Source organism: Botryllus schlosseri, chromosome 9 (genome assembly GCF_051294905.1).
Source record: "Botryllus schlosseri isolate E-star chromosome 9, Bs_hap1, whole genome shotgun sequence".
Lineage (NCBI taxonomy): Eukaryota > Metazoa > Chordata > Ascidiacea > Stolidobranchia > Styelidae > Botryllus > Botryllus schlosseri.
In genome coordinates, this window is record NC_137244.1 from 13,396,941 (window position 1) to 13,413,851 (window position 16,911).

The 16,911-nt window shown below is 42.1% G+C and overlaps 2 protein-coding genes across 2 annotated transcripts in view; both read right to left on the reverse strand.

Moving 5' to 3' along the window:
• LOC145447201 (arylsulfatase I-like) overlaps positions 1-16,911 on the reverse strand; it is a 265,569-nt gene that overhangs the window by 84,861 nt on the left and 163,797 nt on the right. The gene's annotated exons all lie outside the window — the stretch shown is intronic.
• On the reverse strand, positions 1,099-11,104 carry LOC145447195 (uncharacterized). The gene has a single exon (XM_080325603.1). The coding sequence runs from the start codon at positions 3,570-3,572 to the stop codon at positions 1,308-1,310; it is 2,265 nt and encodes a 754-aa protein (XP_080181729.1). The 5' UTR covers positions 3,573-11,104; the 3' UTR covers positions 1,099-1,307.

Below are 16,911 nucleotides of genomic sequence, written 5' to 3' on the forward strand. Positions count from 1 at the left end.
AATAACTGGTTCCAGCCGGTCAGAATATTTCAACTCATCTCACCACGTGCTACCCACTATATATCTACCAGTATAAGCTTAATGTGATTCGGCTGACATGACACATTGCGATTCGCGACTTCGCGTGTCGTCTAAACTTTCTGTGCTATGGCTTTATTTGATATGCTGTTATGTGCAGTGCAGCCATTGCCAACTAATCCAGCCCAGTAGAGCAATGCAATACGTTCACTTTTGTAGTGCATGTCATATTCTTTATAGATATATTTAATTGAACAGCTTCTTTGAGGTACAGAACTTCAATATACAATTGAATCGCATATTCATATTAAAATGAACCCGAATATTTTCGGCTGACACTCGTCAGGTGTAATCGTCAGCAACTAGTAGAGAATTCGAAAGAACAGCGTATATCAACAATCGTAACACAAAATATGACGTCACCAGCACGAAATGTCGAATACGAGAGCGTTCAATGTACTATTTTTAGATGATACCAGGGATATATAGAACTCCCTGGATGATACACGAACTCTTTTTGTTGACACAGCCTTGGCTGGTGTATTTTGATAAAAGTCGACTCCAAGGCACACAAATGAAAGTGTGAGCGACCCTTTTCCGTGTATGCGAAATCTGTCGTCTCGCCTGTGCGAAAAATTATCGAGACGACAGATTTCGCATACTCGGAAAGGGTCGCTCACACTTTCATTTGTGTGCCTTGGAGTCGACTTTTATCAAAATACACCAGCCAAGGCTGTGTCAACAAAAAGAGTTCGTGTATCATCTAAAAATAGTACATCAAACGCTCTCGTATTCAACATTTCGTGCTGGTGACGTCATATTTTGTGTTACGATTGTTGATGTTGCTGACGATTACCCTTGACGAGTGTCAGCCGAAAATATTCGCGTTTATTTCAATATGAATATACTATTCAATTGTATATTGAAGTTCTGTACCTCAAAGAAGCTGTTCAAGTAATGTAGAAAAGCGGAATATTTTGTAGTTGTCCAAATCTGTACCGGCGGAGTGCTTCCTTTCCTGAAAATCATTTAGCTGCAGTGCGAGTACGGTGATTTTCCAAAATGATTTTCCACCATATCTAGAGCCCAGTACCACTTTAATCAGTCAATACCAAGAGTGGAAGCAAGAGCTACCTTTTCATTGAAAAAAAACTCATATAGTAGCAAAGATCTACAGTACTAAGATATACACCCCATCATGCATTGTAAATCTATGTAGAGTAGACAATCAAATTGTTGATTTCTATTAAAGAAATCTCTCAAAAACGAAGAGAATCATATTCAAAGTTCTACTCGCAAGGAATGTTCAGCACGCAACCTGATGCAAAATGGCTCACTGCAATAAGCTCATGGAAAATTCTCCATTTGTAGCGGCCTTCTTTCGCGAGCTCGTAAACCTCGATCGTGTCGAACGATTTGGTTTGTCGGGTGCGGTGTGGCTTACCCCCGACAGCGTATATCTTGCCGTCGTAGACGCAAGCACAAAGTCCGGACCTGTCTTTTTGCATTTGAGACCCAGTCGTCCAGACGTCGGCAGTGGGATCGTACCACTCAATGGAAGACAGAGCAACTTCGCTTGATCCACCGAGCACGTAGACTTTACCGTTCAAACTAGCAGCGGCTGCGTGAGAGCGACCAGTCATCATCGAAGCGATTTCGATCACGGATTCGGTGCTCAGATCGTACCGGTTGGCGATTCGCAGCATAGAAAGCCCGCCCATTACGTAGATGTTACTCAACAGCAGACACGACGAGAATCCGACGCAGAGCGAGGCAAATGGCTTTTTCTCGACCCACCGGTCGCGTTCGATATCGTACAGGTCTATATGTCCGTTTTGCAAGACGTACACTTGATTTTCGCAAGCGAGGAGTTTCGACCACATGGCGGGCTGCTCTTGCTTCGACGCCCGCCTAACCCAAGTCTTTCTTGCTACGTCGAGAGTGAATAAATCCGCACCTTTCAGCAGATACAGAATGTTTTGATGAGCGACAACGCCTTGGAAAACCCCTTTCGCGACTGTCGTGCTAACAAGGTCACTCCATTTAAGTTTTCCTATATTGAGGCCTTTCAGTAAACCGGTGTCTGGGTCGTAAATGGCGAGATGGGGCTTGCCCGTTTGGGACTGGGTCTCGGTATAATCCACGTCAGCCAGAGAGAAATCAGGTGTTTTTTTTGCTCTTTCAAAGTTTTCAGGCGCGTCTTCAGCATTCAATGGTCTCTTTCTTGGAGCCATACATGGGGAAGGGGATCGCTGGCGGCTAACCACAGCGTCACCTGTAAGAGAAGCCGCCTTGCCGGGTTTATCTGATTTTAGAGTCAGAGGCTTTCTTCCGCCTAGGTTAGCAATTGCGTAGAACGCATCCATTATCATATCCTTGCATTGATCAAATTCTTGAACCGTCTTGTCAGCCCGGACGACGCTTTGCAAAAAGTCAAAATCCGTATTTTCCAGCCTAATCAACGAGAGAAGCGCGGGGAAAAACTGCTTCCTCCGCCCCAGGTCGTGATGAATCCATTTCTGAGCCACGTGCCATTTCAATTTATCGGACACGCGTTCAGTTTTCGAAGATCGAAATATTTCAAACACAGCGTCTTTCCCTAGAGTGACGAAGCCTTTCGTCCGACACAATTCGTCGAAATTCTCCGCGATGAAAAGGTTAACCAAGCGCTGCGCTTTGCTTCTATTACCATGCCTGGTAATGCCGCAAATTTCGTGAGCGTGAAAGCAATTCTCACGGGTCAGACATTCTGCGAGAGTGGTTACATCTTCCAAAACGGCGACGCTTATCAGATCTTTAGCCGGCTTTGACCCCGCGGTTAGTGGATCAGGCCAGACGGTGTCTAGCATGAATTTCACCCCGAATGAATTTGTAATACATGATATTACTACGGGGTAGTGTTGCTCCCGGTTGCTAAGATCGAAAATGACCCAATTTTTGACAGCCTGATAAAGCAAGCCAACGTCACTCTCGGCATTCCTGACGTAGAAGCTAAAATCGTTTCTCTTCAGATTCAAAATCTTGTCCGTCCTGGCCAAAAGTTCGAAATTCCTCGCAATGAAGACATCCACTTTCTGGGCTCTTGTAGATAGGCCGCGCTTTTCAAATGCCATCTTGCTATTGAAGCAATTTTCAACTGAAATATTCGCGGATAGAAATTCCAGACACATTTCGATGAGGTCATGCAGGTTGAATTTCTCGGCCGCCGACAAAATATCGAACGCAGTATCCATCGTGACCGACGTTTTACCCTCATATATATATTCAATGCAACCCCGCACTGCCCGCGATTTTATATCTTCTAATTGTAACACACCATCTTTCATCTTATCGCCCTTTATGAGTTCGTAAAAGTAATTAGACGCAGATATCAACACAATTCGGTGGACTGGAAAACTTTCATCACCGACCTGGATTGTCATATCGCAAATCTCTTTCCTGTCTCGAAGCGAAGACATAGTCGACGTGAGCATTTTTGCATAGATCATCCCAGCGACTGGTTCTGTGAACGTTTCTGTAGTTTGAGTACTGCGCGTCTTTCTTGAGGATGCCATAATCCAACTAACTAAGGTTGAAAATACTGCAATGTAATATCATATAGCGTGTAATAATTACGAAGAGTGAGCCGTATCGAATGCTGCAGTGTATGCATTTCCTTCGAAAACGTTCTAAATTTTAGGATAAGCTCGACCTATTCACTGTATATAGCCTAAACTTGAACAGGATCATCATAATACAACCAGCCATCATCGGTAATTAGCTCTCTCGAATGCGACATTGGTAATTGGTATTCAAACATCTTGCAGCAAGCTCATTAGCTCACGCAAAGGCGCTTTGAACTAACGTTACCTCAAGTAATCAACGCGCTATGGTTCCTGATTGATGATGCGCGCAATGTTAGGAATGGGCGTTGATTGAACGCTTGCAATGCTGCTCGTTCAACAAAGTGCAGTTCAGCAATGGACATCATTTCATCACTATATATATACCGTACCCACGGTTCACAAATAAACGCACTCTTTATGTAGCAAATATAGATCGCGCAATTCACGAGCCAAAGACTTATCTATTTACGCATCCCCAATAGTTTTTCCTTCCATACGCCTATGATGGCTCATCATTGATATGTAGGCTATATTAATAATTGAATATTTTGCCAATAATAATGGTACTTGCATGCATATATTAATATTATCATTGTTTTGTAAAACTGCATTTCGTACCCCTGCTCTGGTGCTTCGTACCCCGGGGGTCAATGGAACCCTGGTTAAGAACCGTTGATCTAGTCAATTTCTTGCAATCCAAATTATCCATTCCATGACCAGACAACGTGAATGGTGGATGGATTTCGGTTAAATTTGAAGCTCGTCTCTTGTAGTTGTTGATTGCGATATTCATGGTGTTTGTCGGCTAAACTATAGTCATTTACACCAGGCCAATATTCGTCATTTTTATTCCGTAAATGCCGACTTGTAGTCATTGAATGAATCAGCACGTCTGAGCCTACGATGACACGTAGGAAAAATGACGTAAAATTGACTTTCTGCCTTTTTTTCATTCACAAATCATCATAATTTCATAATAACGGTTCTACTGGCACAAGGCACGAAGAATGAAGATGATAGATGATGAAAGTTCGGTTTATTAGCCATTTTTATCACTTCAATACACCATAAAAATTCCGATACAGTTAAAGATAGAAAGGTGTCGAAACTTCAATACCGACCTCCGCTTCCACAGCAGCTCCGTGATGACTCTGCAGGAGGCCAGCGAAGCCTACCTCGTCGGCTTGTTCGAAGACATAAACTTGTGCGCGATTCACGCCAAGCGCGTCACCATCATGCCGAAAGACATCCAGCTCGCCAGACGCGTATCCGTGGTAGGAGGGCTTACGCTGTCGGCGGCGGCGACTAGCACGACGCAAAAGACTCATGCAAATATTTCCCGCATTAAGGCAGGTGTTCATAAGTATGGACGGACGTAGTTTATTTTAGTCCTTGATGTTTTTGCGGCATATACACCGACTCATGATACACATACACACGATCTGCGCATATGCATATCATGAGTGCATGCATGATGTGCACATGCCGCTGGACAAGGAAGGTGCAGATATAGCCTTGTATGACTTTCTAAGTCTTGCACCACCCCTCCATGCTATCCCAGTAATGCATGAGCGCCAAGCAGGGAAGCCATGGATACCAGTGTTACTATAATTAGGTCTTGGTCTGACCCGGCCGGGGATCGAACCCACGACCTACCGATCAAGAAGCCGGACGCTTAACCATTACGTATGGGTCGCGAATGGTATAGCCTTGGGTCGTGTAGGTAATATTTTTTGAACGAAAATTTTTTCGGGCGTCGCGCAATTTGATGTGGGTACTGGGTAGTTTGAACATATTCGAGGTCGCTGTGTTGGGTACTATAATAATAAGCGAGACAGAGAAGTCGCTGCTGCTCTATGGCTTGATAATGAAATGTGCCGATTTTGCCCGATTGTTTGAATTCATGATAAGATTTGCCCGACATGCCCGCTGTGAGCGAAAAATTGTTATATCTGGAAAATTAATTTCGTCGATAATATTGGTTGTATATATATATTACTGTGAAGTATTTATCCACTCTTAGCCCACGTGATCAGAATAGCCAATAAAGCTGATGGAGGGGGTGTCTTCGAAACATTCAGGCACAAAATTAATGATGATGCATCTTCCGGTTTTTATTAATCACTTTGTTTCATGTTGGTATTTTTTATACCTCGTATCAGGATTGTAGGCATATAGTCGATATATATATTGGAATCAACCGCACGAACGAATAAAACTTCCATACGTAAGACGCACCCGATTCCGACTTGGTATTTCTTTATGGGGTGCATCATTTTCCCCTGCAGTACAAAGGGAATCAGATTACACTACTATTTTATAAACCAAAAATCCAAGTCACTCTGAATCGGGCCAAACGTGAACAAAATTTTCAAGTTTATAATCTCTCAAAGATTTGGGAACTAATTCGTTATTTCAAATTGCATATTGACGGTCGCCAACAGACGCTAATTTATTATGTATCGGTCGAGGGCCGCATAGTTACTGTTTCACGGCTGCATGCAACGTCTGCAGGTTGGCCACCTCGGGCGTGTTGAAACAAGGCTGAAAAAGGCTGCAACGTATTTGTAATGCTAAATACAAATCAGGGCTCAAGATTACCGGATCACCGTCTAGCACAGTGGTCCTCAAACTCGAAGCCTCGAGATACCCTGCTACGCCCCTGCAATTATGTACGCTGCGCTATTTATAAGCATCTCGCAGAAAGTACTAATTCAATATTTCTGAGCTCTCGCGGCGGTTTCCTCGGGATTCATCATAGACAGATATCGAAAGCTGAACATATGTCAAGTCAACTCCATCCTGTTCTACTCCAAAAGGAAGCGATAAGTCCATTACTTATAACTAGGGCAAGTTTTTGCAACTTTTTTTTACTGCTTCCGGCAGCTTCCTAAATACTCAGAAGTTATGTAGTATGGTGTTTTAAGCTGTTTGGAGGTTTATTATATTGCAACTTCTTGTAACTTTTCTCTTTTTTTTCATGAAACTTTTTGTAACTTTTTCGATTTTTTAATGCAAGTTATTTTGACTTTTCATGCAACTAACCTTTTACTGGAAATATTTGGCACTATATTTTGTAAATAGATCGCTTCATTATTTCACTGTCGTTCAAATCTGAGGTTCTTTCTGATTTGACGTAGCCTATATTCAGGCTAGACTGGGGCTGCCATACGTCCGGAATTTCCCGGACATGTCCGGAATTTCACTGTTCAAACTAGCGTCCGGAAGGAATTTCTAAAATATGCCAAATGTCCGGAATTTTGAAGACTTGACGTAGGCTCATAATTTTTTTCGTAAATCGGTATAAAAACAATATTTTTTGGGAATATTTATGCTGATGCATTATTTTCTTTCGCGCTTCGCGCAATTTGCTATCGCATTTGATGATTTTAATATGGCGACTACCCAGTGTTGGGATGACTCGAGTCAGACTCGAGTCACCTTTTTGGTATGACTTGACTTGACTCGAGTCACTTTGCTAAAATGACTTGACTTGACTTGACTCGGCGTATCAAAAATGTGGATTGACTCGTGACTCGGAGCAAAATTCACGAGTCAATTTCAAGTCTTAAGTAATCGGTGTCGATAAAAATCACTGTATCTTGCGTCTGTTCGGTATGTTCACGAAACGCTGGTGTAACCCGCGAGAGCGACCAATCATTCAATGATCGTGCGTTTTACTGAGCCTCCATTGTTCTCTCACTCTTAACAAATATATTGACCGCAAACAAAGTCGAAGCTTACAACTTAACTTTGTCGTAAACTAGTATTATAAAGTAATATAATAGCAAAATGTATATTTCTCTTCTCTGTTCTTACCTTAACCAAACCCCTTGTTTTATTGAAATTGAATTCGAATATAGTTTACATATAGTCCTCACCAATGTTCCCTCTAATTTTTGACCAATCTGCGCAGAGTCACCAACTCACTGCGCAGACCCTTGGACAACAATGCGTAACGACTAAAAAAAAGGTCACCACTTCGGATTTTTTGTGCGCAACTTAGATTTTCTGTGCCCAGAGACAGTGTCAGCACTGCGCATTTGCGCACGTGCGCGGCTTAGAGGGAACATTGGTCCTCACCAATTGGCGCAGGCTCGAATTGTGTCATATCAATTTGTAAATGGGTAATGTATTGCATATCCTATCAAATCGTTTCTCAATTCTCTATTTTGGATGGTAACTATGAACTGAGGCTATGCAATTACTTGCGTAGTTTAGCAGTTCTACGTAGCCTATATGTGAGCGATAGAGCGCCTTCTTGCGTGTATATTTAACTCTATATTCGTTCATCGGTTCGAAGTCAATGACCAATCAACCTGTATTTTAGACAGCTAGCAAAATGCAATGACGTTATCATGCTTCATACTTGGAAAAGGCAACTTGACTTGAATTGTGACTTGACTCGTGACTTGACTTGACTTGACTCGACTTGACTCGAGTCACCTCCGAAAATTGAGTGACTTGACTTGACTCGAGTCACCTTTGAAAATCGATTGACTTGACTTGACTCGAGTCAAAATGTGCAATGACTCGAAATGACTCGTGACTCGAAGGTAGTGACTTGATCCCAACACTGCGACTACCATCCTCGCAAAAACCTGCAATAAAATATAAATAGAAACAACCTTCATTTACTGGAATAAGCCTAATTGTAATCGCAATTATAGGAGAACGGTACATTCCTAGATATCGTTAAGGCCGCTTAAATGCTTTATTCAAAGATAGTGGTTCCAAACGGGGGTCGGTTACCTTTATTCTGGGGTTTGCGAATATGTTGAATTTAATCAGCTTCCAAAATAGCCCGTGAGTAAGTCTGAGCAAAGGTACTGACTAGGGATGGTGCGAACCTCTGAAAGGTTCAGGTTCGTGTGAACGCGAACCTTTTTGAAAGGTTCTGTGTGAACACGAACGTGAACCTCATGACGTCACGTGACGTCATATTGCTTATTCCAATCCTATGTTTCAGTGAAGTGATAGCCTATATCGTACAGTGTACAACTGTACACAATACCTAGCGACGACTCGGGCCACATAATGCCACAATGCTGAGGTACATATCGGTGTTTTAAACGTCGCTAAATGTAGCAACTGAGGCAATCAAATGATATAATAATCCCATAAAATCAATATTTTCCTTCGCTTAGCCAACAATTTCGACGACGACTTACCAGGGAATAAAAGCTTACGCCTTAACGGTCTAGCCCAGACCGGACAATGTATTCGGCGTCTGAGTATTGCCGATTTTAATCTATTATCAAGTTATAGCAGTAGCCAACACCTTAACCGTACGGATTTGGATTTAATGATACAGTGAATCTATGTAGTCAAGACTGACCCTGAACTCCTGCTAGATTTTTTACATCAGAAAATTATATTAATCTCATTGATTGGTGGAGTAAGCATCATTGCAGACTTCGCATTTCGCTCGTGATGTTGTGTGATTGCGGGTCAAGCTCACAGCAGAGAGTCACTAAATGTTCACAAAGGGTAATAAAGCTGGATATTTCGAGCAAACACATTTGTAACAAAGCAAGTAAAACTTTTGAGATTGTCAAGATGCATGGTCGTTTGGTCGTTTACTGTTGATTTTCATACTGCCAGCGGCATGCATTGAGTGGCCCGCGGTTGAAATGCAATAAATTTGAACGAAAAATGTCACAATGAAGTGAAAATTGTAATATACGCGAAAGGTTCACAGTGTAGAACCTACCAGGGTTCTGTTGTGAACGTGAACCTCTAAATTTCCGAGGTTCACACACAGAACGCGAACGTGAACCTCGCGTTCACACCATCCCTAGTACTGACTTCTTTTAGTAATCAGCTCGTCAAATTTTGATCCGGGCCACGGAACATATTCAAATCGGAGATGGAGTCGCGAACATAAAACGCTGGAAATCACTGGATTTGGGGTGTTTATAAATCTCAGTGGTGAGCACCGGCATAAGGCTGATGAACAATCTTATCGCTAGGACATGAACATGACGTAACGATATGCAATTACGCTCCCCGTATTTTCGAGCTGTTCATTCTCCACCAGCTCTACCGCTAACTCTGATCACGTGGGCGGAGAGTAGCATTAAAAATTAAATAGTAATATATGGAACAACCAATATTATTGACAGAATTCATTTAAATAATTTAACGACCAGATGGATATAAAAACCAGATTCATATAGTAAGCACCCCCGCCCAGAAGTTGCATCGATTACCTTATAGTGTTGGCTCGACATCACTGTTTATTTGGGCGGGAAGGGGCTGAAAATATGTGCTTTCGGTCCCCGTTGGCACATTCTTTGGGTTGCACAACACACAGCCACATAATCCTGAACCGGATCGTGACCACCTTTGTGAGCAAAGCTTTGCTACTGTGACGTCATAACTCATTTTGAAATCCACTAGTGGGTGCTAAAGTGTGTCCGGAATTTGGGTTGCAGAAATATGGCAACCCTAAGGCCTAAGCATAGCCTTTACAAAGGATATGCCCAAGGCTAGACCAGGAGTGGGCAATTATTTTCCTCCGCGGGCCAAATGAGAAGTAGAAAATACGTTGGCGGGCCGCGTGAAAATTATTAGCGATGTGCTCCAGCTTATTTTAATTTTATCTCTAAATTACATTGTTAATAAATGCTGCTCAGTGAATGTGTTGAATGTTGATGTTACATAATGAGAAAGTGACGGTTAATTAAAAAATATCTATTTGCCGTCATGATTCGAAACAATGTTAAGCATGATACATTTTGCCTTTCTCAAACTTTTTTAGGCACGCCTCTCTTTATCATAGTGAGAAAATTTCTTGCCCCCTTACGATGACATCACAAAATATTAAAAAGTGTTACCAGAATGCTAGCAATACCAACGGATAGTTTGATGGCATGGAAGGTTATATGGCAGTTAATGAGAGTATTCTGAATTATCGAAGTTGGACAATACACAGAGCAAAAAGGTATACGTTGGGGGTAAATCGCGCGGAGCGCGAAAATTTTTTCGTAAAACTTCGGCTAGCCCCCCCCCCCTTTTGATGCTTTCGCGCCCCCAGTTAGAGAACTACTGCACTGAAATGCAATAGTACAAAGCTTATTTTCTTGGTCGCTACCTTCTGATCACTGTGCGAAGCTTGCAGCTTGTTTGAACACCACCCTCCCTTAACCGAGTGTTTCGTGTTTTTGTCATTAATAAAAATCCATAATCTCAGCGACATGCTCAATAAAAACTAAAACGACGGGTTTTCTCCTGACTCCAGCATACAAGTATTTAGTGCTCGAAAGTCTAAACCTTTTTTGAATTTCTGTTTTCTGCTTTCTTTTTTTGGCATTCCTTTCAATCCTTTATGGGTAATAGATATGATGAGTCATATTAATGGCGGACAACGCAACCAGTAATAGGTTACATTAGGTTACCGTTACGCGTTACTGCTTTTTCTGAGATTCGTAGTAAACAACCAACGCACAACTTTAACATCACAAGCAGCGTCGGATTAAGTAAGTGCAGTGAGCTGTGAACAACACATGGAATAAATATCAATTTATACGAAATTAGATGGAGATGACCAAATCAACTCTTCCTCGTCGAATAAATACAACCAATAATCGAATCGAATTCGAGTACTCGGCTCATTGTGCCCTCTGAGCTATATGTTACTCATTGTTCACAAATACGCCTTAACTGAACAGCGTATAATTTCACCTTGCATCTGTACCTTCTGCTATGGTGCTTCGTACCCTCGATATTCGCGCTCCGCGATCTCTTCGCCCTGATTATTCGAAATTCCATGCCGATGACGTCATAGTTAGTGATACGATTGTTGATATACAATGTTCTTTCCAATTATCCACTAGTGATGATTACCCCTGTCATGTCAATGTCAGCCGAAAATATTCAGGTTCATTTCAATATGAATTTACTTCTAATTTGTATATCAAGTTTCGTACCTGCAACAAGCTGTTCAAATTAGTTCTATTTGCGTTGGTACAAAAGTGACACAGGCGGACTTCTCGTGTATTTTGGTTTCGCGTCATTGTTTTATTACGTAAAATGTACTAGTCTCCGCATGAATATTCTCACGGACGGATCTGGAATGACCGACTTTATAAGATATATGTTTTGTAACATTTCGATTATACAATATTGTTTACCTCGAGTAATGCTAAAATTGTATACCGGATATTCAGATACAGCCGAGGTACTTGGCGAATAGGTGTTACACGAGTGAAACGGAATAATAAGAACATCCCGGCATGGCTAATTGTGATCGGTAATCTGATGTCTTTCACCCCGATTAACCTGACCGAATATGCAATCGCCAACTACAAAGGAACATGTCGATATATGAGCGATGTGGACGCGTACACGACCACGCTTTCCAGCGACTAATGAATCGATATTGGGGCTAGCCAGACATGTTACTAGCTGTAATACTAGGCTTACCATATTTTGGAAATGTAAAAAGAGGACACTTTTTCAGAAATTTCAGACATGCAAAACTGGAGAAGAATTCTCAAAAACCGGTACGTGATCGGTTGACTAAAAAAAAAGGTCATCACTTCCGCTCACAGCTCAAAATAACGTTTTTCTCTCCACATTGCCAGATGGATGACTGAAAAAAAAAAAGTCTTCTTTTCGCTCAGAGCTAAAATCACCGCTTTTCCCTCCGAAATACCCGCCGGAGCGTCACTTCTGGACTAATTTGCGGCATATCGCTCGCAATTTGATCTAGATCTGACCTAAATTTTCAAAAAAGAGGACAAAATCTCAAAAAAGAGAACAAAAGGGCGTCCTCCGAGGACACTTTCAAAAAAGTCAAAAAAGAGGACAAATCCTCTTAAAAGAGGACGTATGGTAAGCCTATGTAATACCATCTCATCCTAAAGATTGATCTTGTGGCGACATCGTATGCTGTTTTCTAAGCATCTCGGTCTTGGCAGTGTCTGGGCCATTGCGCGTCAAGGCAATATGCTTATTGATATCAGCTGAATCTCCATCGATGGAATATGCTGTTGCCATTGCCGAAACTGTTTCAGCTAGTGAGGAATAGTGTTGTTGGGCACAGGCGAATAGCTTTTAATTTGAAACAACAACAATAATAGTTGGAAACTGGAATCAATTTCAGTATTTCAAATTGCTTTATTTTGCGTTCTTTCAAAATCACAAGTCAGATCGCCGCCCGCGATTGTGGTGACCCCTGGTATAGTAGCCTACAGAACGCGCCAAGCGTGGTGTACAGATAATAACCATTCTCACGGTTATGGGAATGCACTGCGATTTGATATGAGCTGAATTTTACTGTATTGATTCCCATTCACAATTTCATTTAATTTCCAAGTTTTTGCGAATTCGGTAATTCTAATTCTAATATAATTTGGAAAAAAACAAACTGTGTAGCTCTAATTCTAATTCTAATCTAATTTAGAAAAATCTGTGTAGCTCTAATTCTAGTTCTAATCTAATTTGGAGAAACTTGTGTAGCTCCAATTCTAATTCTAATCTAATTCGGAAAAGCTGAAAATTTTCTAGTTGTCCAAGTGTGGCGTAGCGGATCGACAAATTCTCTGGTCCGACTCCGATTCCTGTTTTTCAATTCTCTGGTCCGGCCGTATCAGGAAAAGTACTGATCCGGCTCCGGCCAAAAATGAGAAAGTCCGGCCGGATATAGAATCCGGCTCCGATCTATGCTCAGCCCTACACGGTACGGTAGGTATGACTCGTTTATTTTCGCACTGGCTTGGCGGTTACTTCCGTGTGGTTGGTTGGTACAAATTTAGTTACAAAAGTCATGCTTACCAATAAAGATTTTAGCCGCATCAAAAAAGTACTGATCCGGCTCCGGCCAAAATTGAAAAAATCCGGCCGGATATCTAATCCCGCTCCGGTCTATATGCTCCGCACTACTGGGCGAAGGTGCTGGTGGAACGATTTCGAGTCGGAAATTGGGCCGCGACCATAAAAAGTTGGTCTATAACATTGGACTCCCTGCGTCAACCCTTTTCGAAATTGTACAAATGAACACACTTTTACCGTTTAATGATAACTTATACACCCCAGTTTACCACAATACGCCGAATCTAATCACAGAGAGGATGAGCAAGGCTGAAATTTATAGAAAATGCACACCAACTTGGATATTCTACTAGACTGGATCATCAGAATCTGGACATTTATATGTTCACCGCATGAACTCCAGACTGACCCAACAGCAGTGACGTGCGGTCAAATGAGGCAAGGGAGGCAGTGCCTCGATCGATCACCTGTCGTCAGGGGGAGGAAGAGAAAATTGTGAAAACCCTCAATGATTATTGATATTTTCCATTGATATACATGAATAACTAAATTTGAACATTTTCTTCACCCAACATCATCAATTTGCATAATTAAAAAATACAGCGCTAAAGGAGATGTGAGGCACCGGTGAGGCACGGGCGGGTCGTGCCTCACCTGCGACAATGCAATTCTTCATAAACAGCTCGAAATTCATAATAACTGGTATCAATCAAATTCTATCGCCGCACTGATTCTGAAAATCCAAATAATACCAGTGTCAGCACCAGAACCCCCTCAGCAATTGCCAAGGAATGTTACAATAATCGGCTTTATTACAGAAAATGCTGCCATCGCAGATAAACAATAGCCAGGTGAGGCACAAACGACTTTGCCTCATGAACTATTCGCTAACAATCGGACTTAATCGCAGCGCAGTGGACGCGCTATCGATTTCGGAAACCAAACGACGGCGACGACGACGACGACGACGGCCAATACGCAATGCGGACCAAATACATTCCCTTACTGATGTAGCTGATATGGATTTTCCATGCACTCATATAGGCCTACCTATAACCGTAAATTGTGGTATGTGATAGGTATTCTTACGTAACCTGCGTTGTCGTTGTTTGTGGTCGTTATAGTGTTTTCGACTGCAATAGTCATTTACATCAGGTCGCCATTCTATGTTATGATTTTATATTTATATTTGCCGACTTGTATCACGGCCCACTTCTAGGCTTAGGGAATAGTGCACTTATTCTCTACTAATTGCTGACGACTACCCCTGACGAGTGTCAGCCGAAAAGCGTGTGAAGATGGTTGCTGTGATAAGGTGCAAACCTCATCAGCTAACCTTGTCGGTCTTATACATTTGCGAATTTTAATCCACGGAAATTTGCATCCCCAGTGATCGGACTAGTTGACCCTCAAGGTCGTATCGATCATTCCTATCTAATACCGAATACCGTGCCTGAGCAATTGTGCATGCATATTCTCTTTACCACCATCATTGCTATCTGTTATGTACTTTAGTTGGATGAAAATATTGACTCTTTCTCTGTTAACCAAAATCATCAATCTAAACCTGATTTTCCACAGAGAGAGAGAGAGAGAGAGATATGATATTCTTTCTCGCCTGCACCATCGAGATGCTTTGGCGACGGAGTTGCGATACGGCCCCATGAGGTCATCTAGTCTGCGCCCCCGTTTTTTTTTCTCCTCCATGCTATCCGTGATTGCTGGGCGCCTAGCAGGATAGCTGCGGGTACCATTTTTCGAGTCTTTGGTATGACCCGGCCGGGGATCGAGCCCACGACCTACCGCTCGAGAAGCCGGACGCATAACCATTACACTATCTCGCTCGGTTTTTTCCACAGTCTAATGATGTCTTGAAACAAGTTTGATGTCAGTGTGTGACATTACACTGTTCATTTCCATCTTGTAAAAATGAGATTGGACTAGGGCAGGGGTGGGCAAACTACGGCCCGCGGTCCTCATGCGGCCCGCAACACCGTTCTGTGCGGCCCGTGAGAGTCTAAAGAAACTTATTAAAAATATTGATGAAATGCGTACTAAAAATCGAATAAAATGCAGGAACTTGATTAAACTATTTCTTAGTATATTTCACCATGATAATTCTAAGGAAGTGGTCCTGGTGGCAGTGGTCATGCGCGTGAAAGCATCTGAAGGGAGGCGCGAAGCTGGGCTCAACTGAAATTTTTTTTGCGCTTCGCGCGATTTACCTCGAATTCATTACTATTGCTCTGTATTTAGTCTGAAATTCATATTTACAAATCTCTCATCCACAGCCGTAACCTTCTATGCCATCAAACTATGCGTTAGGTTTCCTAGCATCCTAGTTGCGTTTTGTGATATGACGATAAGGAGGGCGCGAAATCTTTCACCATCATGGGCGGGGGCGTGTCTTAAAGAGTTTGAGAACCACTGTTCTAAGGTAAATACGTCCTTTATTATTTTTTTATGTTTAATTTCTGGCGCGATTGCCCGATCTCAAGGCGCACGCAGTTTGAAAGGTTTCAACTGCTAACCATCACATAAATCCTAAACGAGATTGATATAATTCGGATCACGAGTGTGATTTCAGATTGGCCACTCCAGTTTTAATTATTTTGGTGATGTGCTTATAAAAAACGATGCACGCGTGTCTTAGGTAGAATCGCTCTCTCTATACGTAGAATTAGGGCAGTGGTTCTAAAACTGGGGAGCGTGATAGCATCTGAAGGGGGCGCGAAGCTGCGGTCAACAGATTTTTTTTCGCGCTCCGCGCGATTAACCTCAAATTTACGGTTCTTGCTCTGTGTGTTGTCCGAATTATACATTTCTGAATTCTATCATCAACCGTCATAACCCTCCATGTCATCAAAGTGTCCATTTGGATTGCTAGCATTCAGGTTGCATTTTGTGATATGACGAAAAGGGGGTGCGAATTTTTTCACGATAGGCGTGTTCAAAAACGTTTGAGAACCAATGGATTAGGGTATTTATAGTTTATCTACACATAGTAGAATCGTGTCTGAAGCTAACATGGTTATGATGCCGTGATCATTGCGTGTCCCGGAACTGAATACAAAAGTGGAATTAGTAAATCTAGGAACAGATCGCTGCTCACAGATTTAAATTTCAATTCTGTTTTAAGAATCGGGACAACCGACTTTCATCACTATAGTTTTGACAAATTGGTTATTGAGGTTGACCAGCCTATAAAATCTCGCCACGGTTTCGTACGCGTGTACGATATCATCAAAGCAATATTTGTTTTGGTTTAAGTAAGCATATAATATCTCCGTGTCCTCACTGTACAATCAAATACCAATATTGCGTTTTGTTTTATAATCCCAATTTTATAGAATGCGGCCCGCGAGCTCAAAAGTTTGCCCACCCCTGGACTAGGGTTACCATATTTCTGCCACCCAAATTCCGGACACTATTCAGCGCCCACTAGTGGATTTCAAAATGAGTGATGATGTCACACTAGAAAAGCTTTGCTCATAGACCAGAAGTGGTCACG

Excerpts from the sequence above, each read along its gene's own strand:
- LOC145447195 (XM_080325603.1), bottom strand. The coding sequence starts at position 3,572 with ATGGCATCCTCAAGAAAGACGCGCAGTACTCAAACTACAGAAACGTTC.